General features: G+C 45.0%; 1 protein-coding gene across 10 annotated transcripts in view; it reads right to left on the reverse strand.

Moving 5' to 3' along the window:
• The window catches only part of TP53BP1 (tumor protein p53 binding protein 1), a 956,094-nt gene that overhangs the window by 244,061 nt on the left and 684,838 nt on the right, over positions 1–27,195 (reverse strand). For all 10 annotated transcript variants that reach the window (XM_085644315.1, XM_085644316.1, XM_085644314.1 and 7 more), the window contains one exon: positions 15,824–16,015. In XM_085644315.1, the coding sequence (XP_085500441.1) occupies positions 15,824–16,015 (192 nt within the window). The remainder of the gene's footprint in view (positions 1–15,823; positions 16,016–27,195) is intronic.

Raw genomic sequence — 27,195 nt, forward strand, 5'->3', positions numbered from 1 at the left:
CTCACCGTGCAGGTTACGGGCACCTCCCTTCCACTGTCAATCCTTCAAAGGATAAGCTTATTTTTCAGTTTTCCGGTCCTCACAAAGATTGTGTGTACCATTCAAGGTATATTTCACACAAGTCAAGTGTCTGCACCACCAAACTATAGTACATTTCTATCTTATACCACATTGCGTTTTCTGCACAAGTTTTTAACTCCCCATCCCACAAGTTTTAAAGAGTAGCTCCCAATCTAAATGGGTCACAGGATATTGAAAGTAGGACAGAAAATTGTCCTTATATGACTGTTCAAGTACAGGACTTGTGTTCAATCCTTTTTTTCCTAATAAATGTTGATATTAACTATTGATTATGAAAACAAGACTAATAACAAAAGACATGTATGGAATGGATACTTTTAAGCATCAAATCTTGCTTCTTTACATACTCTATCCGCCCTGGTCAAGGATCTCACTCTTTTGTGTTTGGAGCACCAATGGTTGTTCATCCATATAAATATACTTGAGATGTTTTAAATAAATTATGTATATATTAAGATTAATTTAAAAAATATAATCTGCACAAAGTTGAAAAAGTAATAATATGATTCGTCACTTGATTGCTTGATTCACCCTCCATCTTGTGGACATTCCGCCATATTACAAACGTATTATTGTCAATTCACAGCACATAACAGCAGATTTAACAACAGTCTGGTTTTGAGAAAACCAATATCCTAAGTCTTTCTGGAAGGGATTTTCAGGGCATTTAGGATAATCTGGACCAGAATTTTACCAACATTTTCAAATGTAGATCTGCTGAGATAGGTCAGAAGAATTGGTAAACAAGTTATCCTTTGACAACCCACAGTTCCAACTTACTACCACACACCAGACAGAGTTGGATTTCAAGCTGTTCACTGCATCACATTGGCAGTCTGCAGACTAACAAGTTATTTACCTTCGGTAACACTTTTTCTGGTGGATACAGTATCTGCCTGTGGATTCCTCACTTTGTGAATATCCCTGCGCCAGCATTCCACAGAACAGAAAAAACAACATGTCAAGCAAGGCATCCTTTAAGGTATACAAAGGTGGACAATGGGGAGGCGGGTGGGCCAGTGAGGAATCCACAGGCAGATACTGTATCCACCAGAAAAAGCGTTACCGAAGGTAAGTAACTTGTTCTTCTGATGGATACATCTGCCAGTGGATTCCTCACCTTGTGAATAGAATCCCACAGCAGTCCTACTCCCGGAGGAGGGTGTCCACCTTCCTATACAAAAAAGTCCTACAAAACAGAGCGTGCGAAGTGGCCCTCCCTCCTCATCTCAGAGTGCAAGCAATAATGCTTTGCGAAAGTATGGAGGGAGGCCGAAGTCGCGGCCTTACAAATGTCTGCCACAGGAACACCCCTGGCCAAAGCAGAGGTGGAAGACTTAGCTCTAGTTGAATGAGCCCTAATACCCTCAGGAGGAACCTTACCAGCCAGGGCATAGCAGATCTTGATGGCAAGGATGATCCATATTAATAGAGTGCGCTTGTGCACAGCTTTTCCTTTAGAATGTCCAACATATCCCACGAAAAGCTGATCGTTCAAATGAAAGTCTTTCGTTCTGTCCAAGTAAAAGCTCATAGCTCTTTTTGGGTCCAGACGATGAAGTCTTTCCTCCTCTTTGGAGGGATGAGGAGGCGGATAAAAAACAGGGAGAGGAATAGACTGCTCCAAATGAAACGGAGTAACTACTTTAGGCAGGAAAGCAGCCCTGGTCCTGAGTACCATCCTTTCAGCATGTAATGTTAAAAACGAGGGTTTAGAACTAAGTGCTTGAAGCTCACTCACCCTCCTTGCCGAGGTTATGGCTACAAGAAAGACCGTCTTAAAGGACAACAGCCTCAAAGGACAATTATGAAGAGGCTCAAACGGAGACCCCATCAGAAAAGTTAAGACAAGATTAAGGTCCCACTGTGGCATTACAAAAGGAGTAGGTGGAAACCTGTTTGTAAGTCCTTTGATAAACCTTAGTACAATAGGAGATTTAAATAATGACGGTTGATCAGGAATACATAGAAAAGCCGATAAGGCCGATAGCTAGCCCTTGACCGTGGCCACAGCACAGCCCTGCCGAGCCAGGGAAAGAGCAAACTGAAGCACATCAGAAAGATGGGCTTTTAAAGGGTCAATGGATCTCTCTCCATACCATTTAACACACTTAAACCACCTATATGAGTAAATGGACTTGGTGGAGTGTCACCTGGCCGATAAAATAACATCCACCACATCAGGCGGGAGAGAGAAGGAATTCAGGTTGCCCCGTTCAATCTCCAGGCATGAAGGTGTAAGCTCTGGAGTTGGGGGTGTAGAACCTGCCCCTCAGACTGCGAGAGGAGGTCTGCCCTCAGAGGGAGACGGAGCGGAGGGCACGAGGAGAGGTGGAGAAGATCTGTGTACCACACCCTTCTTGGCCAATCCGGGGCGACCAAAATAACTTGGGCCCGATCTTGGCGAACCTTCCTCAGAACCCGAGGAATCAAAGGTATGGGAGGAAACGCGTAAAGGAGTTGTGAGCCCCAACTTAACTGAAACGCGTCCCCCAACGCCCCCTGCATCGGAAACTGGAGACTGCAGAATGACGGGCAATGCGCGTTCTCGTGAGTGGCAAACAGGTCCACCCGAGGTGTCCCCCACGTCCGAAAGATGTGACGAACCACCTCCGGATGGAGCCTCCACTCGTGGTCGGCAGAGAACTGCCGACAGACTGTCCGCAAGAACGTTTAGCACCCTGGCCAGATGATTTGCTATCAAGCAAATCTGATGATCCTGAACCCAGGACCAAAGTCGTAACGCCTCCCTGCAGAGACGAAATGACCCTACTCCTCCCTGTTTGTAGACATACCACATCGCGGTAGTGTTGTCCGTCAGGACTTGAACCGACTGACCGCGAAGGGAAGGGAGGAAGGCCTTGAGCGCCAACCGAATCGCCCGCAATTCCAGAAGGTTGATGTGAAGCAACCTTTCCTCTGGAGACCAAAGACCTTTGATTTCCAGATCCCCCAGATGCGCACCCCACCCTAAAGTGGATGCATCCGTTATCACTGTGGCCACCGATGGAGGCAGATGAAAGGGCTTTCCTTGAGACAGATTGCCCTCCGCGCTCCACCAAGATAGATCCGCTGCAGCTTCTCTGGAGATCCTGATCGAATCCCTGAGATCTCCTTTGTGCTGATACCACTGCCTGCGGAGGCACCACTGGAGCGCCCTCATGTGCCAGGGTGCATGGTTGACCAACAGAATGCAGGAGGCGAACAGATCGAGCAGACGAAGGACCTTCAGAACTGGAACAACCGCTCCATATTGGAATAAAGGGATCATCTCCTGAATGTCGAGAATTCTTTGAGGAGGAGGAAATGCTCGACACACAGTAGTTTCCAGTACCGCCCCTATGAACAGGTTGCGTTGAGAGGGCACCAGGTGAGATTTGGGTACATTGATCGAAAAACCCAAGTCGAATAACAGCTGAGATGTTACCTGCAGATGATGTTGCACCATCTCTGGGGACTCTGCCTTCAGAAGCCAGTCGTCCAGGTAGGGGAAAACTGGATTCCCCAACCTCCTGAGATGAGCAGCCACCACTGCCATCACCTTCGTGAAGACTCGAGGTGCGGTAGTAAGACCAAACGGGAGAACCGCAAACTGGTAATGTTGCGGCCCAACCGTAAAACGGAGATACTTCCTGTGCGACTTCAGGATTGGGACATGGAAGTACGCATCCTGCAAGTCGATCGACACCATCCAGTCTCTTTGCTGCAACGCTCGAAGAACCTGCGCAAGGGTCAGCATCTTGAATTTCTCCTGTTTCAGGTAAAAGTTCAAGACTCTGAGGTCCAGGTTCGGACGCAATCTGCCGTCCTTCTTGGGAATCAGGAAATACCGGGAGTAGCATCCCTGACCCCTTTCCTGCTCTGGAACCACCTCTATCGCACCCTTTTGAAGCAAAGCTAGAACCTCCTTCTGCAAAAGAAGCAGATGGTCTTCCGAGCAGTAACCCTGGCAAGGAGGGTAAGGGGGAGGAAACTCCCGAAAGGGAAGGGCGTACCCAGTCTCCACGAGGTTTAAAACCCAAAGGTCAGTTGTAACAGATTTCCAACCTCGCAGAAAGTGGGACACCCAACCCCCCTCAGGTCTCACATGATCTAGGATGGGGGATCTAGGGCTGCTTCCCTGAAGCTTCATTGGGAGCAGAGGAGGCAGAAGATGAAGATGGGTTGCGGGCAGAACCTCTCCGTCCCCTTTGCCTTCCTCTATACGACCTATAGAGGGGATTCTGCTGCTGCTGTTGCTGCTGCTGCTGAGGCTGCCGGAAGGAACTAAATGAGGATCTCCCAAAGCCTCTGAATTTCCTAAGACCAAATCCCTTAGCAGGAGTCTGTAAACCTAATGATTTCGCCGTTCCCCTTCTCTCTTTAAATCTTTGCAAGGCGGAATCAGCCTTTTCGCCAAAACGTTTTTCTCTGTCAAAAGGCAAATCTACCAAAGTGGCTTGAACATCAGTAGAGAAGCCAGAAGAACGAAGCCACGCTTGCCTCCTAGTGGCTATCGAAGATCCCATTATCCTTGCCACAGAATCAGCCGTGTCAAGTCCCGACTGAATTACCTGCCTTGCAGCAGCCTGAGTGTCAGCAACCACCTCCATAAAAGAAACTTTCTCCTTCTGGCAGCTTAGGGGCTAATGATTTCATAGAGTCCTTTAGAGCATGAACGTAGCGCCCTAGTAAGCAGGTGGCATTAGTAGATTTAAGCGCCATGCTCCCTGAAGAAAAGGTCTTTTTAGCTGCTTGATCAGTCTTTTTAGACTCCCTATCCGCAGGAGTCTGAGGGAAGGCGCCTAAAGAATGCTTCGAACATGAAGCTTGCACCACCAGGATTTCTGGAGAAGGGTGGGAAGATAGAAAACTTGGATCCCCAGGAGCCACCCTATATCTCCTTGCCACCTGTCTGGAGACTGCCGGCGAAGAGAGTGGCTTACGCCAGACGTCCATAACTGGCTCCAAGATAGCCTCATTAAAAGGCAACAAGGGTTCAACAGTTGAAGTTGGCGAATGTAGTACTTCAGTTAGAAGGTTTGGCTTATATTCAGCAGAGGGTAACTGCAAGTCCAGCAACTCTGCGGCCTTCTTAATAACTAAATGATAGGGAGCCAGTGCTTGCGGTAGCGAGGATCTAGTAGAAGAATGCTCCCACTCCGGAGTTGTATCAAGACCACTAGCATCTTGAATGCCTTCAAAGTCGTCAGAAGATGTATCCACCTCACCTTCTTCCACTTCCTCCCTATAACGCCCCTCTTCCAAGACTCTCTGGGCCTCTCTCCTTGAACGGATCTGAGGAACCGGCGACGGCGGCGCCGTACGCGGAGTCGGTGGAACCGAGCGTGGAGTCGGCGGCGTCGGACGTGGAGCCGAGGGAGTCGGCAACGGCGTCGAGGAGGGCCCTGAAGAAGGCAGATCCAAACTAAGCCGAGATGGATCACCAGACGGCGCCGGAAACTGCCACGAAGGAGTCATCGGCAAAAAGGGCATAAACGGGGCCTGGGCATAATGCTGCGGCACTCCCAAGGTGTATGCCATAGGACCCACGGGACCAGATGATGCGCCGGATGGGAAGGCAGCCAGTTGAAAAATCCCATACATCGCATTAAGAAAATGCGTCGAATCCGCACCCGGAGTCGGGAACTGCGGATAAGGGATTGATCCCGAATCCGGCTGAAGAGTACCTGGAACCGGAGCCGAAATGTCCTCAACAGGAGCCACAGGATCAGCAGGCTCTGGAGAAAGCCCTTTTTCTTGTTCCTGCTCGACGTCAGAAGCAGAAGACTCCACTGGCGCCGGAGACTGCGCCGGAGACCGTGCCGGAGTCCGCTTCGGCGAAGGTGACCTCTCTGGAGACTTCCTAGGAGATGGAGAAGGAGATGCAACATCCTTACTTTGACGTCGAGGCGACGGCGATCTCGAAGTCTTGCTCTTCGAAGACATGGCGCCGAGAGCTATGCTTTCTTTTCTTGTGATGCTTCTTCAACTTCGAAGAGTGTGAAGTCGACGACTCCGGCCTCGATCTCACCTTCTTCCTACCCCTCTTTTCCTTCTTCGCCTTGGCCATGTAGAGCTTCGCCTCTCTCTCCTTCAAGGCCTTGGGGTTCATTCTTCTGCAGCTGGAACAGTCAAGGCACCACAAACAATCTTCATGGGGGTCAGTCATTGACATGTGGCCCCCACATTCCCTATAAGGTTTGAAACCTGACTTCCTAGTCGAAGACATGGTGAATTCACAAACAGTAACCCACTACAAAACTACAAAGTAGCAGGAGAGTGCTGGAAAACCGTTACGCGTCAACGCCGCGGAAAAAAGGGAACTGACGTCATCACGCCGACGTGGCTCTCTTATGGCTCCGGTGACGTCATGCGGAGTCGCGAGCGGAGCCGAAGCATTATGACGTCCACGTCGGCGTAGAGAGCTTGGGGAAAAAAAAAAAGGTTCCGTGGAATGCTGGCGCAGGGATATTCACAAGGTGAGGAATCCACTGGCAGATGTATCCATCAGAAAAAACTGCACTGTGTGAAGAGTAAAGGGGCAAGAAAGACTAGCCCTCATAAGCCTAAGCTCACTGTTGTGGGTAGGTGGTTAGTGAAGGTGCAACTGTCCGCTTTACTGTCTACTTTTGAAAATGTATGGGGTTAGGAGGATTCCCTAGGTGCAGGCAGAGGATGGGCCCAAATATCACAGCTACTGATATTGCCGGAATGTGTAAATTCCAAAGAAGAATTCTGGATGTTTTCTTGGGGCATTTTGGTCTTTCTGTGTTGTGGCTTTTCTTCTGGGGGATTACTGCTACCATCGGGAGATGCGTGGGAACACAGAACAGTAGAAGACATTGTTACCTAGCTGTAATCCTGGTTCTGCAGTGCAGGAATCTTCATTGAAGCCATAAATAAAATTCCGTTGTATGTGTCAACACTGGAACAATTCATCTCAATTAGTCCATTAATTAACATAAAGTGTACCATCAGGAGCCTAACCAAGGCAATATTTTTCTGAAATTTAGACTTCCTAACTGCAAAGATTTATATTTCAGTGCAAACTTCTTAGCGTCATCCAAAATTGAGACAAAAGTGTAGGCTGATAAGCTTGCGTTGAGGTTTGATGAATAGACTTTGGTCCCTTCAAGACTCCAGGAGCTTTCACTGTCCATGATGATTAGTACTGACAGTTGCCTCCCAGAGTCCATTCTCTTTTCTGTCTCATGCGAGAGAGATCCCAGAACACAATGGAGTTTTTAAGAAAATAGAAACTTTTGTCCCTGAAACTGGCCTTTGTCAGCTTGCTGGATGTCTTCACTTCACACCTATTGAATGCCCCTGATTTTGTTGCTTTTTACAGGGACTTTCATGTCAAAATGCTTTCAATTTTAGTGAAATGTCCATTGTGTGGCAACATGAAAGCAGCAAATAATCCACATAAGGTGTGTGTGATGTGCCATCCTTCCACACATATTGTGAAAGAATGTGAAATGTTCAAAGATGGCAAAAAGAACATTAACATACATTGAAGGAATTAGGCTGAGAAGCAAGCTGCAGTATATGATAGCTAGAAAAAAACAGCAAAGGAACAAAAAGTATAAGCAGACCTGCAGCATGAGTCATCAAAAGAGAAGGATCAATCAGCTTATAAAGACTCCAACAGATATAAATCAAAAGAGAGTAAGCAGAGGACAACAGAAAACAGACATACCATAATTGTTGACACCCGCTTGTTAACCGCTGCCGAAGGCTTTAAAGCCCTTAGTGTAGGCAGCAGTGCAATACTGCATATTGTGAAAGCCATCAGTGTCAAGAAGTTACTAGACAACGTTATTATACTCGCATTTGAGGTGAATGAAAAAAACACTTGTATAGCGCATGGCTACCCGGAGGCCTCCCAGCACTGTGCATGACTAGTGACCAGTGACAGAGAGACTTAGTAGGGTTTTCAGTTGCTTTCGAAAGACAAAATAGCTAGATTCCCTGTGGGGATGGAGCGGCAGTGCGTTCTAGAGTTTGGTTGCGTTATGGGAAAAGAGTCGGCCACCGCTTCTGGTCATCTTAATCCTTGGTATTTCAACCAAGTGAAGTTCGTCCGAGCGCAGTTTCCTATTCGCTTTGTAGGGGTGGATCATGGTCGAGATTATCGGTGGCCCGTTCCCCTGCAGGGACTTGTGGACGACACAGAGGGCCTCAACGCTAATTCTTTCTTTCACTGGAAGCCAATGAAGGGAGCATAGGGCAGGTTTAGCTGAGGGAAGCTTTGATATTCCCAACAGTAGTCTGGCCACGCAATTGTGGACCGTTTGCAGTTTCGTGATACTGCGATCGGGGCCCCCAATTAGAGTGCATTTCCATAGTCAATCCTTGAGAGTATCAGTGATTGGACTATGATTTTCTTTGCTTGGGAAGGAAGGAGGTGAAGCACTTTTCTGGCCATTCTAAGCAGGCAATAACAGGTGGCAACTGTCTTCCTTGCTTGCACCTTAAATGTCAAGTTCTGGTCTAACCAGATGCCAAGACTCTTTATCTCGGTCTTGGGGACCGGGACTGGGCCCATGCATGCTGGCCACATGGTCCTCAGTGTAACATTTGAGGGGTTGCCCAGGATCATGACCTCAGTCTTTTCACCATTGAGCTTCAGGTGGGACGCCCCATCCACTTAGAGACTTCCTCTAGGCATGCGAAAAGGTAATTAGGCCACTGCATTGCTTGGTTAAGCGTCAAGACCAATTGGGTGTCGTCGGCGTAGGTCACCATATGGATTCCGAAGGGGGCCACGATCGCCGCCAATGCGGCCATATACACATTAAAATGAGTCGGGCTCAGCGATGAGCCCTAAGGGACACCACACAACAAAGGCAAGGGTTTGGAACTCATGTCCCCTTCAAATATCTGGAAGAAACGTTCCTCCAGAAAAGAACGCAGCCATTGCAGTGCAGTGTCAGCTACTCCTATATTTCTGAGACGGTGAATCAGGATGCAGTGATTCACCGTATCAAATGCTGCACTCAGGTCAAGGAGTATGATGGCTGCTGACCCTCCTGAGTCCAGGATATTTCTGCTTTCTTCTGCTACCGCTAGCAGAGCAGTTTCAGTACTTTATCGAGGGTGAAATCCTGTCTGGGAGGGGTGTAGCAGGTTGTGGGATTCCAAGACGTTTGAGAGAGTATGGTTGACATATTTCTCAGCGATCTTGGCAAACCCCAGGAAGAAGGGAGATGGGGTGGTAAATTCCCAGATCCGCTGGGTCCAGATTTGGCTTTTTCAGAAGTGTCTTTACCATTGCCCCTTTCCAATTGGGGGGAGAATATTCCTGTGGCCAGTGAAGCATTAATCACGTCCGCGATAGTAGGGGCAATTATGGGTGCTACCCTTTTCAGGACGTTAATAGGTGCAGGGTCCCTGGGCGAGCCACTTTTTACTGAGGAAAGCTGAGTCAAAAGTGTTTCCTGGGGGAGAGGAGGAATAGCCTCCAGCAGGTGTGTGGTATGAAGAGGACCTCGACCTACGTGCTCATTTGAGATGTCATACTCGTCGTCCATTTGGGGCAGGAGTTTAAGAATGTTTTGAATTTTGGTGGTAAAGAACTCTGCCTGTTTATTGCATCGTTGACAAGAAGTATCGGGGGCAACAGGTGGAACAGGGGTTTTGAGTTTTTTTATGATAAGGAAAGTTTCTCTGGGGGAGTTGGTGGCTGACAGGATTTTTTCCTCGTGAAAGGAGGCCTGTGCCTTTTTAATTTCTGCTCTATACGTGCCGACGGCTCTCCTGTATTCGAGCTTCTTGCTAGGTGAGAAATCTTCTCTCCAGCTTCTTTCCCGTACCTTGCAGCACTGTTTAAAAGAGCGTAATTCCAAGGAGTACCATGGAGATTTATGAGGACCATTCTTGTTTTTGATCAAAGTTTTAGGAAGGACCAAATTCAGCGAGTGCTCTATCCAGCTGCAGAAGTCATTGTTAACTGCAACTGGACTGGGATCAGGCTTTGGCCTGGTCTTATCCAGTTCTTGGGCCCACTTGTCCAGAGGGAGCTTGGACCAGGGCCGAATCAGTCAGCGAGGGTTGAGCGTGGGGAGTGTTGACCTGAGGGCAGCATGAAAGGGGGATGAGGAAGTGATCAGACCATGGGATAGGAATGGGGTAATTTCCTATAAGATTCTCCCAGTTGGAAAACACAGGGTCGAGACAATGGACCTTTGACATGGGTATCTCGCAGAACCTTTTGTGACAGCTGACAGGTCGCGAGATCTTGGGCTAATTTGTGTGCTGTTGCTGTTCCCAAATCATCAAAGTGCAGTTAAAATCCCCAAGGAGAGTAAAATTCGCTGCGGTACTGGCTAGGTTAATCACTGCTTCTAACAAAGCTTTGCAGAAGGTACCAGCCGCTCATGGGGGCCGATAGATCAGGATGCCTGTGAGCTAGAGGAGTGGGGTGAATTCTATCGAGAAGTGAACATTCTCGCAGTCTAGGAGAGGATTCCCAAGTAAGCGACAGGTGAGGTGGTCTTTATATAGGATAGCAATCTCACCACCCTTGCCTGTCGTTCTGTCCACCCTCTGTATCAGGTACCCCTGGGGGAGTGTTTGAACAATGTCAGGCTCTGAGCTGGGGTTTAACCAGGTTTGTGTTAGGAACAGGACCTCTGGGTCATAGTCTTGCAGAAGCATCGAGATCTCTGTAGTATGTGTGGGCAGAGATCTGCAGTTTAGTAAAAGAAGTATATAGCCGTCCATGGATAAGGAGGCTGCAATGGCCCGGGGGGAGAGTGTGACCGGGCAATATGGGCACTTTTTCATTGACTTTTCACACGAAATAAGATGATAGCAGGTTGTTCTTAGAGCGCTATTTAACTAATGAAGCTGTGCATTAGAGTAACAGTAGTGATCTGGCGGGAGAAGTGCAGAGGTCAGAGTCCTAGATAAAAGGTGATGCATTCTCCACAGGCATAGAAGCATACTTTAAGCCAACTGTTCTAAATCAGAAGCAACTGCTTGAGGATTATTTAAAAAAGAAAAAAATGAAATGGACCCAGCTTCTCAGAGCTAAAAATTGACAAAGCTCATTTAAAGAAGCATCATCTCCAGCATACCATCATGTCCTCCATTGTGTGTTCACTTACTTTTTACAAGGAATACCATCTCAGCTATATATACTTTTACCATCCTAAAACTACCAGTAAGGAGAAGAATGGGCTAAATATTCTTTCAGTGAAGAACCATGATTTTCACTGATGGTCAAACACTAAAACAGAGTAGTAAGCTCATCCCTGCTAGAGAGTGAATGAAGACACAACCGAAGGGTAAAAAGTTTAAAACTCTGAATATTCTCACTTACCATGCTCCTCGTGTGACCACCTTGTATGCATTTCTTACAGTCTGAATCCAAACAATAGTGTACGGGAGAATGTATGCACAAACCTTATTTCTAAATGTCAACAAGAACATTTGCTAATACGTTACTCTTTATGGAAAGTCATCCATGGCTTACGTGAAAAGGGGACCGATACTTCACTAAACATCTGTGCCACTATGGATGCTGCTTTCCAAGAAGGATGGTTTATAGATCGTTTCAAAATGAAGGCCCATCAGCTCTGCTGTAACTATATTAAGGTCCCAATGAGGAAATGATTTTCTTTGGATTGGTGGTGTTCAGCTCACACCAGATGTAGATCCTATTCTATTTGAAGGGGTAGGGACTCTCTCAGAATGTCAGTGCAGTCTTGCAGCAGATTCAGGTCACCATAATGAATCCGTTCAGACAGGAGCCATTATGCCAAGATCAATGATGGAAGTCTGGGATGGAGAACCTGGACTGGAATGCCGTGTTGCATGGTTCGCTTGTACGGAAACGTCTTATGGGGTCTTTAAGACCTGCGAAAGTAATCCAGTAACAACCACTGTCTATCCCACTCTGGTATGATAAGCTAATGTTTAGCTTTTCATTACTACTGATGGGCTCATTGGAAGCGGTGGAAAAGCATAGATAACTCTTACTGATCATTTTCTCAAAACAAAATTGCCCATCGTCTCTGTTTATGGAATCTAGTGGTGTAGTCTCACCATTTATTATGTTCTGTGGTGGTGAAGAGCTTTTTTGTGGGAAACACTATATCAAAAGCCATTAACCCTCACGTCTATGATCGTGCTTTTTGGTAGTGGTAATACCGCTTTGAGGAATAACCAAAGGACGTGTGTGATTATTACCTCGGGTGCAGTTTTACTTTGAGTGTGAGTTGCTCAGGTTTAAATGGGAGACTATGGTAGTGCCACGTACTTTACTACATTTGAGCTGCCAAACTTGGAATTATGCGTTTGTTTTCTCAAACAAATGTTACTAAATATTACCCGGTTAAATCTGACAGTGGAAAAACAGCTAGGTCAATGCAAAATGTGTGCATGACTTGGTAACATTGGTGGAAAAAATGTGTTCTAGGTGACATTACAATGGCCCCAGAATGAGGGCCATGGTGCAGAAACTCTTCAGTGGTGCTCTCTGAAAATTCTATTGGGGCGTTTGCAATAACCATTTTCTAGCCTGGCAGGAGGGTCCTGGTTGACAGTCACCTCCATATGCTCATAGGTTATCATGAGGAGTCTCTGAATCTCATTTCCCCCTTGCTTGTTAAGAAAATACACTGCAGCTGTGAAGCATGTCTGAATGACATCTGGATTGGATCATGCTAAACTTGCAAAGGATTTGAGAGCTAAATAAAAAAACATGAGAAACATGCGCTATTGCAACTCCTTTTAAAATCAGTGCGTTCAACAGTCCCAATACTCAGATAAGCTCAGCTTCCTCTCTAGTATGTATTCATCTCATTATGTCTAAGTCAGTATTCCATGGGAGAATGAAATTCCAACCATGATGTTCTATGAAAGCACCACCATTGCAGGGCTGTAGCACTGCCTAAGACAGAGTGACTTTTCCCTCCCAGACTCTTTTGAGTTGGTCCACTGTCCTAGAGACAAGTGATCACAAATAGAAACTATAATTCTGTACATAGAAAATGTAGGATACCATAGAGCCCAATACAGAAGAGATTGGGGGGCAGAGGGGAACAGAGTAGGTTTTGAAGAACAGGGTATTTCTATTGACTAGACCAAAGTCTCTACTTTAAAGGAAACACTCTTACTTTTTGTGTGTCCAGTGGCGCCCATAGAAAACATTAACACTTGGAATGGAACATGGATCGACTGTGAATACTTGATGAGAAAACTCACCAGCTGGAAATTGTCATAAAATCTTCTTCAGCTTTATGGCAAAATTGTTTTTTTTTTTTTTACTATCCAGTCATTTAGGTACATGCATATGTATTTATTTTGTTTTTCTTTTTAAAAAAAACAAGTATTCACGCTGATTTGAGGAAGAAAGGTATAGCCTTGTATTGGCAATGGTGTTTACTGACCACGAAGCACAAAAATATCCAATCCTTTCCTGCAATTGGAATGTGCATCCAATACCCTTACCATAACTGGTGAATATCCGGTGCACCGCCAGCATCATAATTTCTACTTTTACATCTATATTTATGGCTTTTACCTAAAGTACGGGTCTGCTTTCTTAGTTTAGACTTATTTCCAACTAGAGTGTATCCACCAAAGGTACAGTTAACTTGGAACTGCTTCTATCATTTGCTTTTGCAGAAGGATGTTGCATTCTGCAAGAAGATCCTGATGGAACATTTATGGATTCTTTAGTAGAATGGTAGGCAGGTGTGTTTTGAAGCACCATTCCATACAATATGCAGTACCCATCTTTCTTTGATTATATTTTGCCCATCTATGAGATGACTGCTACTACTTCACCACATCAATAAGTAAGGGAGCTCCTTGTGGGAGCAGGTGTTTTTCCAGCTGCAGCCAACAGATGCTGCCCATCTCTTCTGAGGGATGGTCACCATTGTGGCCGTTGATCTCGACACTGAGGAAGTTGATCCTTTTACCTAACTTTTCCCTCTTGCAATTGTTACTTCACTTCCAAGTCAGCCATCTGATCAGTTATTTTGTGGTACTGCTCCTGCAAGGGAGACAGATGGCACCAGCCCACTCCAGTGTATGACACTCAAGCAGACTGGATATGGCTTCAATGCTCTCCCAAAATGTCGGAGCTTCCCTCTCCGCTAAAATGCCTGTAGATCCAACATAACATGTCACTAAACATTATTATGAGAAAAATAGGCCTCATCATTTGTGGTACGAGGTGGAACAGAAACTTGTAAAATTCCCCTGCACATTTTCCTAAATCTACTGGGCTTTATAAGTTACACTACTAAATAAATAACATATGAGATCTTGATGTATTATCAACCCATATCAAATATTCACATTATATAATTACTACAACCAACAAAATAATGAGTACAAACTATATATTTATAAATGAGAATGTGCAACAAATTAATGAATAAATGAATGCCATGAGCGGCTCAAAAGCAGTATAAAGTAAATCACTTGGCAGGTGCTTGCATTATTTATTGGTGGTATGAATGTCAAGGGAGGCAATAGTAACTTTTTAATCGCTTATAAAGCTTTACTTGAATTTGGATGGGGGCGACTCTAAGAAAGGAAGAATTCTGCTTGGGTCTGAAATATCGGCATTGCTGTTCTTAAGGAGGTCAAAAAGCCATGAGTGAAGTGGTGTTAAAGGAACTTTTAGTTAAAGAGTTTCAAAGAAAATCATGGAACAGAGTGATGTTATTCATTTATGAACATCACAAGGGCGGCCCTAAAGGCGATGTTGAGAATGAAGGGTGTGTTCTCAGAGAACATGTGTGTCACTGTGTCCGGAAAAATAATGTGCCTCTTTCTCCAATCGGAGACTCAAGCAAAGTAGGTCTCCTCTTATGGTGACTCTCCTTTTAAGAATTACTTTGTAAAAATAACAATCTGCTGGGAATGTTGTCCCTTCATAGGGAGACAGCTGTAGGAGCTTTGACTTCAGGTGTCTCTGGCCTCCTTTTAGGGAGGTTTATGTTCCAACAGTTCTACTTGGATACTAGAAATAATCAAAGTATGATACAAAAGAGCAACTGGCACGATTTTTAAGTGAACTGGTGCAATATCAGAATGACCGATCGGTGCCTTTTATAGGAAGGGGGATGCCATATGGCCTTTGGACTGTAATTCTTAGATAATGCCTTGATTTTGATGGCTTTGACATCTGTCGCCATATTGAATGCTATGAAAGTATCCTCGATATGGCGTATCCTACCAGCTTTGTTCTCCTTCACGTTCAGTAGGTGCTTCAAGTTTTTCGGCCATGAGCAACTTGCCAGTGCACCATTCATCGACCTCGAACTCGAATGGCGGAAAGAATGTGCTTTTCTCCTCACATTGTTTCTCCTTGGCACAATCTCTGCCAAAACCCGTTATAAAGAACTCTGTGGTCCGCCTATCTCTACACCCCTACAGATATGTATGACTTAGACTTAATGTCTGGTCGAGGAGAGCTTGTTTAGAATTTTCAGTATAACATGGTGCATCCACACACAAAGCAAGATATACCTGAACACCAATGAAAAGGTCCTTAGGGCTATGCATATGATATTAAGGTCAAGAATACAGATGCAGCTCAGAAAAGCTTTCTTAACCACAGGAATTAATTCAAATTATTTACTACAACATTTAACTGTAAAGTACCACAACAGTAAGAGAATGACATTTAGAAGTCCAGTACACATAAAATGTAGGCACGGTCAGCAGCTAACAGTGATTGAAACAAAATTGACAGTTTCTCAATTAGAAGGTCAACCACATAGGGGATCCTTACCTAGGCTTATGTCAGCTGGCTTGGTGAGGGGTGTCAAAGGTTCATAGGGACCAAGACCAAATTGTTCTCGCAATTTATTTCCTTGATCTAGTGAGAGGATTACAGCCATTCGCTTATACCACTTTCTCTGCCCTTCCTTCTGGATGCAGTAGTAAAGCTCTCCAGACTCCTTTTTGTGTGCCTTAACCACACCTAGAATGAGGGGGAAAAAGAATATCCATTACAACGTTTTGCAAGACAAAGAATTGAGTAAGCAGTCATAACTTACAAAGGAAAAATGACCTCAATGGTGATATCGATGCTCATTGTCCTTGTTCTTCCTCCTTAAAGGCAGGTTCAGAATTATCTAAACTGCCAAGCACGAAAAGAGAAAGCTTCTCTAATACCCAGTGGCGGCTTCTCCGCTAAGGCGGAGGAGCATCTCCCCACTTCTTAAAAGGAAAAATAAAATGATAATAATGTTTCGTTATTATCATTTTATACAGTCAGTGGCGAGGCGGGGCTGGCAAGAGCAGGGGGAGGAGTGTTTTTTCACTCCCCAAGTGCACATGACTGTTTAGCCGCCCCTTTTGGGCCAGTCAAACAGTCATGCGCTCTTTGAGTCTTCCCCACTGCGCTGCATTACACAGCCTGATGAACATGCAAAGCCTCCCAGTCCCCGTCTGAGCGCCGAACCGCATAGGCGTTATGATTGGCTCAGGGAAGCCTGGGTGCTTTCGGCTAGCAGCCGGGACTAGAGACCAGAAGAAATAAGAGAACGGAGGAAAGGCGGCGGCCGGCTGCATAGATAAGTCTTTTTTTTCCACTCGACTCCAATACCGCACCCTTGACCAGTAGCAGTCACTACTGCTAAAACCAATGCTGTCACTGGAAAAGAATTTGAAATCTCCGTTCATAAGTGTGTGAAAGTTCCACCTCTATATGAATGTGTGAACACAACTCGCACTGCTTTCTTAAGTTATTGATGATATGCAGGTTTGCAGAATGCCAATGGAGATCATCTCCATCCCTTGACCACGTTAAGCTTCTAAGAGCAACCAGAAACTCCTATTACAAAAAAATCTTCTAGACCTTCTAAGATTTAGAATGGGCCTATCAGGATCAGTCCTAAATTGGTTCACCTCTTTCCTCCAAAATAGATCCCAAAGATTTAAGGTTAATCAATCCCTATCTACGGCCGTACCAGTCACTCTAGGAGTTCCACAGGGATCATCCCTCTCGCCTACACTCTTCAACCCATTCATGGAACCCCTGACTGAAATTCTCAGCTCCTCAAACATCCATTATCATATGTACGCAGACGACACCCAAATATACTTAAAGATCACCTCTCTGGATGATATCACAGCCCTCAATCCAACTCTGGAAAAAACCAAGACCTAGCTGGCGAACAACCACTTGAAACTAAACACCCTCAAGACTGAATTCCTCCTAATCGCCCCTCCCAACAAAACTGGCAGTATCGAAGAATGGATTAAACAACTCACAGCGCTCAATTGCTACCTCATATTGTTGACTCAGAAAAATCGCTAGGTCTAATACTGGATAGAAATCTTAACATGCAGAAACATATCAGTGCTGCAACAAAAGGCGCAAATATCCAGATCAACAGCCTGAGAAAACTAAAACCATTCCTTCCCGCAAATGACTTGAAACTGGCTGTTCAAGCATTAGTAATCCCAAGACTTGACTATGGGAGTGCAACACTAAACGGTCTTCCCAGAGCATCAACGGTCCCTCTAAGAGCTTCGCTCAACTCAGCGGCTAGGCTAATCATGGGCTCAAAAAGAAATTCTCACATTTCCCCTGACCTGAAAACTCTTAACTGGCTTCCTTTTGAAGCCAGAATTCAACAAAAAATTGCCTGCATGACATACAAAAGCGTTTCAACAAACAAATGATGGACGGAATGCTGACAATGCATACATTCTCCCCCAGTCAAGAGATCTGGGTTAAATCCATCGTTCTTTTGCCCACTACACCACCCCAGTTTAGACATGGCCATATGCAAATCAGTCTTGACCCTGTGCCTCATGGGAACAGTCCAGCCCGAACTGCCAAGCCATGTCTTCCCTGGACCGGAATCAAGCATCCTAGTAACTCCAGTGGCGTAGTGAGCACGGGTCCCACGTCTGGGATTACCCATCCCACTTAGGGCGAAAAGCGTTTCAACAAACAAATGATGGACGGAATGCTGACAATGCATACATTCTCCCCCAGTCAAGAGATCTGGGTTAAATCCATCGTTCTTTTGCCCACTACACCACCCCAGTTTAGACATGGCCATAGACTTGACTATGGGAGTGCAACACTAAACGGTCTTCCCAGAGCATCAACGGTCCCTCTAAGAGCTTCGCTCAACTCAGCGGCTAGGCTAATCATTGGCTCAAAAAGAAATTCTCACATTTCCCCTGACCTGAAAACTCTTAACTGGCTTCCTTTTGAAGCCAGAATTCAACAAAAAATTGCCTGCATGACATACAAAGGCATACATCACAATACCCCGAGATACCTGGCCCAAACACTAGTGCTATCTTGTTGAAAGAGATCCTCTAGAAGTACTAGCAATCTTCTTCTGAAACCACAACGCTTTACCAAAAAGAAAACTTACAACCGAGCCTTCTCTGGAATCGCCCCTAGGATTTGGAGCGCACTGCCCCCTGAAACTAGACGGAACCCTTCTCTCATCTCTATTAAAAAAGAAGTAAAATCCCTACTTTTAAAGAAATTCTCATGAATCTTGGTACATCTGAATCTACGCAACTGAGATCCGCATGTCAAGTCTTGTACACTTGTATCTACGCAATTGAGATCTGTATCTCAATTTTTTAACTATGTATTCATACGTTCCTTTTGTTCCTAATCTAGACCTATGTCAAGTCTTGTACATTTGCATCCACGCAACTAAGACCTGTATTTCAATTCTTACCTATGTTTTCATATGTTCCTTTTGGTCCCTACGCACAACTCTTGTAAAGTGCTCTTATACCCGCAAGGGTCATGTTCGCGCTATATAAAACCTTCAAAATAAATAAATAAATAAATTAAAAAAGCTTAGGGGGGGATGGGTTTCTGAGGTAGGGAGAGAAATTACCAAATGTATCATAATCAACCTGAAGATATTTTGTCCTTATTCTGGCGTAGTCCTTTACCTCATTCCAAGCTAGTTGGATCCACAGTTCTTAATGCTAGGAAGGGGACAAGACAGCATATGCTCGACCATGCTTCAAGCGGATAGGTTGCACCGAACCCGCTTGAGGAAAGCTGTCTCTTTTCTAGAAGTTGTGGTCAGAAGCAGAGTTTGCGAAAAGCATAAATATTAGCCCACATTGCAGCCCTACAAATGTCTGTAATCGGAATGAGTCCTTGACAGGCCCTCAATTTTGTCTTTTCCTAGTGGAAAGAGCGTGAAATCTCACAGAAGGAGGAGCTTCCCTAATGCTGCAGACTTATGGGTGCAATAGAATACCCATCTGGCAATAGTGGCTTCTGCCAATTTGTTGTCTGGAGTATGACCACCACATGTGGTTATCAGATACTGTTGAGTCTGAGAGGTTTATCCTTTCAAGGTAAAAATTCTGAGATCTACAGAAGGGAATGTCCCAAGGGGTCATTCCCAATCCAGATCCTGAGCCGCTTCCATGGGCACAAGCATAAGAAGCTACAAACAAGGATCCCAAAATTGAGCTACCAATAATTTATTGGTACCGCTTTATTGGCAACAATCGGTAGTGCATCTTAGAAACTATTTGTAGATAAGGAATAGCTAGAAAGGTGGTGGCAAAAAATTTATTTAATGTGAATTATACTGCCAGTTCGATTTTTAACATTATTTCTATTGAGACACAATATTAGGAGGTTTTCACCCCTTTTAAAAAAACACAATATTTTCCTTTATTTAAAAAAAAAAATCACCCTTTTTTTATTTTATTTTTTAAAAAGACGAAAAATCTTAATAAACGTAGGAATTTTGCTCAATGGAATTATATTGGGCAGTACACCTCTAATGAAATACCAATATCAGAGTCCGGTTAAAGCATGCAGACTGACTGTGAATGTTAAAGAGGCTCCATATGGAACAAGCATTTAAGTATTGACAGTAATAATAATGGATCTATCTGTCAGTATTTTACCACTCCAATATGGTGAGATTAGTATGCAGATAACTCATGCCGATATTAATGACGCGGTAAATGTGTGATACGTGATCGCGTCATCAGAACGGGAAGGCTTTTAACTGCGGGACAGTAGTGAAGCAATATACTGATTCTGGTTGAGACGCCGAGCATCCGCGCGATGTTTCGAAGAAATGGAGAGCCTTTATGCCTCCAAGTAAGCGTATTGGGGATCGCCATATGGCGTTTTTCAGAGTCCATGGAAAATTTGAACTTTTTCGGACTAAATTACATTCCGAGTGGGTGATTTGAAGGTAGACCCGATTAGTAGGGGTACCCTCTACATAGCATCATTACAACCACATGGAGGGTCTGTATTGGACTAAGATTTTGTTAAAATGAATTGGTCATACTTTACATAGAATTTTAGTTAAACGGAGAACCTTTAAAACATATCCGCATTCGATCGAATGGACATGAAAGAAGATTCATATAATGAGTTTAATCCCTCATTTTTAGGCACTGGGACACGGTATGAGATTGTAAATCCTGCTCAGGAAATACGTAAGAAGAAAGCTTTTCAGCTTCTACATTAATCTTTGGCAGCCTAAGGGAAATTGATTCTACCCATATTGGAGGTATGTTTTTAACACCTCTTATGCCATTATGTTTTTATGGAGTATTCATTGAAATATACAAATTTAGATTTTTATTTTCCGTAGCCATATGGTGGAGAGTTCAGATGGTGGTCCTCTGTGAAGAACCAAGGGATTTGATAGCGTTTTTCTAATATTATTTGAGAATTTAAAAATTGTATTGTCAGTGAGCAGCCAACGCATAGTGTGTGTTAAATTAGAGGAAGATATGGCCACATTAGAAAAGAAATTGGTTTCTGCTATGTGGTGTTTTTATTTGATTCCTACAAATTAACTTATATTAATGACATGTGTGACTGTCTTGTATGCTTTGTATTATTGTATTTGTGTGGTCTTTACATATATATATATATATATATATATATATCTATATATATATATATATATATATATATATATATATATATATATATATATATATATATTATGTCTTGTTTTTATAGCTATGACATTTTAAATTTCTGAAACAATTATAACAAAATTTGATACATTGGAAGGAAAAATAAGTTTTCATTAAATTTGGAGATATACAGATTTAAGTTACTTTACAGCACTCGACTCATTCAAGACTGGTGAAATGAATGTGAGGTGATTAGATGCTTGCATGTCCAGTTGATTGAATGTTAGTGATTTCCAGAGGGAGTTATTCACGACTGGCAAGTCTAGTATGCAGCCCTATCCCTTTGGATTGTGGGGCCCTCTCTTTGCATTTGGTGGCGTAAGAAGCACAAAAAAACTGTATGTATATGGCATTTTTATTGCGAGAACCTAGAACAGGCATTGGCAAAGCCACTAGGTCTTGGCAATGCTAAAGCTTTTGGCCTTGTCAATGTGAATGTCTTTTAGCCATGTGGTCTAGCAGCACATCTGCTTTTCAGCATGTCTGAAAGTAAATGAAAGCCCGGAATCACAGAATGATGACTCTTTGCCACCCATGTTTAGTTCATTGTCCTGCCCCTACTTACACAAAAAGTGCTATGACGATACTGGCAACATCACAGTGCTTTTTTCCAGTGTATTTAGGCCATGCAACAGTTGCGCCGTGATATGGCTCAATGGGATGTTGTGGTCGGAGGGCAAAACTATGTTGTTTTCTTATATGCAGATGATGCGTTAATTTATATTCTTCACCCAGTGCGATCAGCGAGTGCGTTGTTGGGAGATCATGACTGCCTTTGGGGAGGTCCTGGGTTTACAAGTCAACCATCACAATTTGGTGCTTTACCCTCTAGCTGGGCGGGTGGGAATGGATAGTGCTGCTCTCCTAGTGTCAGGATTCCATTGGAAGTGCAATCATTTTTGGTACCTCGGAATCCAGGTGGCCCATGCCTCAGAAGCCAATTACAGCCTTAAAATGGGAAGGTTATCGGGAACCTGGAGGAATCTATCGAATTTTGGAACCAGCTCCCTCTATCTGTGATGGGTAGAGTGGCCCTGAGCAAGATGGTATCACTACTGCGCTGCCTATATGTTGTGCAGAACTCCCTATGAAAAGAACTTCCACCACCAGGCTGAACAGCCTTCTGGAGTCCCTCATGTGGGCCGGTAAAAGGAGTAGAGGGAAGTTGGAGGTGCTAGAGTTACGACACAAATTTCGGGGGACTGAGTCTGCCACTTTGCTGGACTACTACAATAGGCGGTGCAGAGGTGCGTGGTGGGCCAGAATGGGCCAAAGGTGCTGTTGGCGGAATGGGGTGCCAGGGTAGACCTCCTTGGGTGACTGATGCGGGTGGCAAGAGTCCTGGAGGACTGCACGTTTGTTGTCTGATAAGTTGCGGAGGTGTGGGAACAGGCGGTCACACACGTGCAGCATAGAGCCCTAATGTCAGGTTACTGCCCCTTAAGTGGTTGGCATGCTTTCAAGAGATACAGTACGTGATGGATTTAACGCAGTGGTATGAAGGGGGTTGCACCACAGCTGGTGATTTATACCTCAATGCCACCTTCCTCTCACTGAAGGAAGAGCAGGAGTTCTTTCAATTACGGCATGGCCAGTTTCTGCAGTATGCCAAGGTGTCTCGCACGGCGCGTGAGGTTTGCATTGATTTCCCTGCGAAGCCAGTGATGTTGTAGACGCTGCGGCTGCTTATGGACCAAGGCTCCTCCAGGGGCCTAATTTCCTGCATATATAAGGCCCTTAAGACTGACCACAGGATTGATATGAAGGGAGTCTTTGACAGATGGCTCGATGGAAGGAGGGTGCGTGGAGGCTGGCCTATGCACAGCTCAGGGAGGTTGCCAGCAACGCCCAGTTCAAACATACCCAATTTTATTATTTGCACTACGCCAATTTGACACCTCAGCGGTTGCCTGGATTTAAATCAGCTCGTACTGCCACATGTCGTAGATGTGTGGTAGAGCTGGAGACATTCCTGCACATGACCTGGGAGTGTGACAGACTGAGGAGTTACTGGGATGAGGTGTTGCATGTTCTGCAAAAGATCACATAGGTCCAGCTGGAGGCCTCGATTAAACATTGTCTGTTGGGAGTACTGTTGATCCCAAAGCAAGGGATTAGGATAAAGCACAGGTTCACTCTGTAGGGAATGGGGTTGGCTAAGTGACACCTTTGCCATCCACTGAATACGGTCTAATCCACCCACAATACACAGGTGGCTGGTGGATCTGCATGAGTAGGGGGTGGCAGAGGGACGGAAGTTATGACTGGTACGTACTGACGAGAACACAGAGCGGGACTTGGAAATGTGGGGAGATATTTTGGAAAGTTTGGTGGCCCAAGGGCCGCTGCTCAGTACCTCACCTGAGAACACACCGGGTTCGGGCTCTAGGAGCGCATAGCAGAAGTGCAAGAATGGTAGCCCAGAGTCTTGGACAGTGTGTCTCTGCATGTGTGTGGCTATCGGCAAGGTGAGTAGCGTTGACATTGGTTGTACCCTTGCGTTCCTTGTGCCTGTCTCTTCCCCTTCTTTCTCAATTGTGCCACCCTCCCTCTTAAGCTTTCCCTTCCTCCCCCTCCCTCTTGGATACTGTTGAGGGTCCTGGGGAGGGGATACCACTGTAGGTGTATGCTGCTGCTGCTATCAGTTTATTACAGTTAGTTTTTATTTTTATTTTATTATTTCGATCAGGTAAAATGAAGACGTGGTCTAGCTGGTTGCTAAGCAGATTTGGACTGGGGGATGTGTAGTTTTGCGTCTGGCCTGATGAAATTCATATGGTAGGTCCTCAGCCACAAACAGCAGACAATTGCTTGAAATTCTTCACTTGGTACGGGGTCGTTGTTGGACAGAGATGTATTGTTGTCAATGGTACTGAATGCATTGTCATTATATGTCATGTACCACTTTTAATAAAAACAAGATAAAAAAAATATTGATCTGATACTCAAAAACAAATTTGTTCTGATGGATAATTTATCTAACAGCAGACTCACTTTGTGAATATTCACCAGGCATCTGACTGGATCCAGAAACCTTTGAAGCATGACTCCTGAGCACCAATAGGTGACGTTGTGTGGTTCTGCACCAACATTGTTCTGCTTCAGAAGTGATAAGCACACATGAACTCAACCAACGAGCACTGTTGTCACTTGCTTTCTTAGGCTTCCCACGGCATCAGACGCAAGGCCCATCAGCAGATTGCAATGACCAATGTGCAGATAGCTAAATTGGGTCCTTTTAAATGGAAGAAATTCCTTTTCACATAAGAGGGAGGTGTAAGGGTTGGTGAGAAATATGCGGTCATAGTATCTACTGAAAAGATAGTCAATGAAGGTAACTTGTTCTGATGTTTAAATCTAACAAGATTCTACATATTCTAAATAGATACGATAGCAGAACCTTCCAAGGTGGTGGATCTGTAAACTGGCTCGGACTAAAAAGACCTGCAGGACCGAGCAGGTACAATACTCTTTTCGATGGACCTCACTGTCAAGACAGTAGTGCTTTGTGAACTCACGTACCAATTACCAAGTAGCCACCTGACAGGCACTCAGTGTGCCAACATAGTGGAAGCAAATTTGGCTCTGCAGAAATAAAATCTTAAGCCTTTCTGGCAGCTGCTTCTTAGCGAGTGAGTAGACGATCCAAATGCAGAGAGTAATCTATTGGAAGACAGTGTGTTTTTGTATTGCCTTGCCCTTCTTTACCCTGGAGAACCCTAAAGTGCTGATCGTCCATCTGATGATCTTTGGTGCAACCTATATAAAAACGTAGTGGCTTTTATTAAGTCACACTTCTTCCTTAGAGGGATGCGGTGGGTCAAAGAAAGTAGTCCCAAATGAAGTGGAGTGCACAGTTTCATCAGAAAAGAAGCTCAGGAAGAATGCAGTTTAAAGTGGGTTAACAGAAAGAGCCCGCATTATGCCTACATGCATAGTTGATGTTAAGGCGATGAGAACAACCATTTTCAAAATTTAAAAAAAGGCTCCATGGACAACCGTACAGCTGCACAAAAGGGGTGAACATCAAAAACAGTTAGTACTAAATCCAAGTTCCACTGTGGCGTCACAGAGTTTTGGTGAACATAAATGTTGTCAACTTTTCAGAAATCTCATCACAATAGGTTGTCTAAATAAAGAAGGCTGATCCGATCACCACAAAAAAGCTGAAAGAACAGACAAATACCCTTTCACAGTGCCCAAAGCAAATGCTTGCAGAGACAAATAAAACTAAAAAACTTCAGACAATTTGGTTTGTAATAGGTTAATTTGCAGCTGCCGCATCAAGCCACAAATATATTCCAACGACTGGTGTACACCGATTTTTTAGAAAGGTGCCTCGTTGCCAAGATGACAAACGGTTTGAGGAGGAAAGTCAAACAAGGTCAATCACAGCCGTTTAATCTCCAAGCATGGAGATGCAAATTGCACAGGCCAAGGTGCAGCACCCTGCCCTGCCGCTGCAAAAGAAAATCCTCCCAGAACTGCAGCTTGATGGGAGGACAGATGCTCATGCCCAGGAGTTCTGAGTACCACACTCTCCTGGCACAATTTGGTGTCACTAGGCTAACTTGAGGCAGGTCGTTGCTTACCTTCTTCAGGACTTGGGCCAGGAGAGGCAGTGGTGGGTAGGCACATGAGTCCAGAGCTTCACTCTAAATAGAATGTGTCTCTAAGGGAGAGCCTTCTTGGGAACTCCAACACACACAAATGTGCATTCTCTGCGGTGGAGAACAGATCAAGCCAGGGTTCTCCCCATTGATGGAAGAAGCCGTGTGTCACATCCAGATCTAACTGCCATTCATAGGCCGCTTGGTTGAGTTTGTCCTACCAGGACTTAAAGATCCTACCATGGTCCAGCCACTTTCAGGTGTGTACAGCCTGTGTTCACAGGACCCAAGACCACATCCTGCCCTGCCTGTTAAAATACCACATGGAAGTGGTGTTGTCCGCCAGCATCTTCACCAGACTTCTTCTGATGGTCGGCAGGAAGGCCTTCAAACTAGTGAATCTTCCTCAATGTCAACAAACTGATGTACAGCCAAACTTCAGCTAAAGAGCAGATAGCTTCCCTAACCCAGAAGTGATGCATATGTCACCACTGTCAAACCTGGGTGGGTTGCAGATTCAATCACAGTCCAGCAGCCACCACTGAAGCTCTTTTGCAGTCTCCTCCGAAGTCTGCATACAATCTGAAAGATTCCCCTGGTGCTGTGTGCAATGGAATTTGAGGTCCCTACAAGTTCCTTACCTTCAGTAACGATATATCTGTAAGAAACATTAGTTAGTTATAGATTCCTTACCTTAGAATAGATACCTTAGAATTACCCACAGGCATCAGACTGGATCCGGAAAGTTTTTTCGTCAGCAGTACCTCTGCGCGTCGGAAGGTGGCGTCGGTCGGCTCTGCCTCCGTCGTTGGCGTTGTGGTCGCCGGGATGCAGCGCAGCAGCTACTTAAGATGCCTCCCTTGTACGCTGACGTCAGTTCTGTACACGACTTTCCGTGCCAGAAACACGGAGCCATGCAAAACACTGACCACTGGTGCACCAAACTAGGGCCCTGAAAGGATATCCTTAACCCTAGAAATCAGTTCTCAGAACGGGGAGGATGGGTGGAGCGGTAAGGAATCTATAACTAACTAATGTTTCTTACAGATATATCTTTACCGAAGGTAAGTAACTTGTGCATCTGAAGGAAACACGTTAGTTATCGATTCCTTACTCTAGAATAGATACCCCAGCAATACCAACCCAGATGGTGGGTCTGCGAACCAAGAGCACACCCGAAAGTCCTGGAGAACAGAACGGCCAAAGAAGCCGTCTCTCCGGACTTGGCTCGAGAAATGGTGCGTTTGTGTACGGCCCGACCCTTCTTTGCACCCACGTAGCCAACAAAAAGTTGATCGTCCACCAGGAACTATTTTGTGCTGGGCTAAAGAGAGAAGGAACAAGAGTACTTCAGAAAGAGGGGCAGAAAGGGGATCCACAGCCTTTGCTGTGCACCATGCCACAAATTTGTTCCACCGGCAGGCATATACCATCTTATTGGAGGGACGCCTGGCTGCCAAGATTACGTCACAGACTTCAGGAGGCAGGTCGAAATAAGTCAACTGCCGTCGCTCAATCTCCACGCAAGGAGGTGGAGACTGGCCAGGTTCGGATGGAGGACCGTCCCCTGCTGCTGCGAGAGAAGATCCTC

This window comes from Triturus cristatus, chromosome 3_1 (assembly GCF_964204655.1).
Source record: "Triturus cristatus chromosome 3_1, aTriCri1.1, whole genome shotgun sequence".
Classification (NCBI taxonomy): Eukaryota; Metazoa; Chordata; class Amphibia; order Caudata; family Salamandridae; genus Triturus; species Triturus cristatus.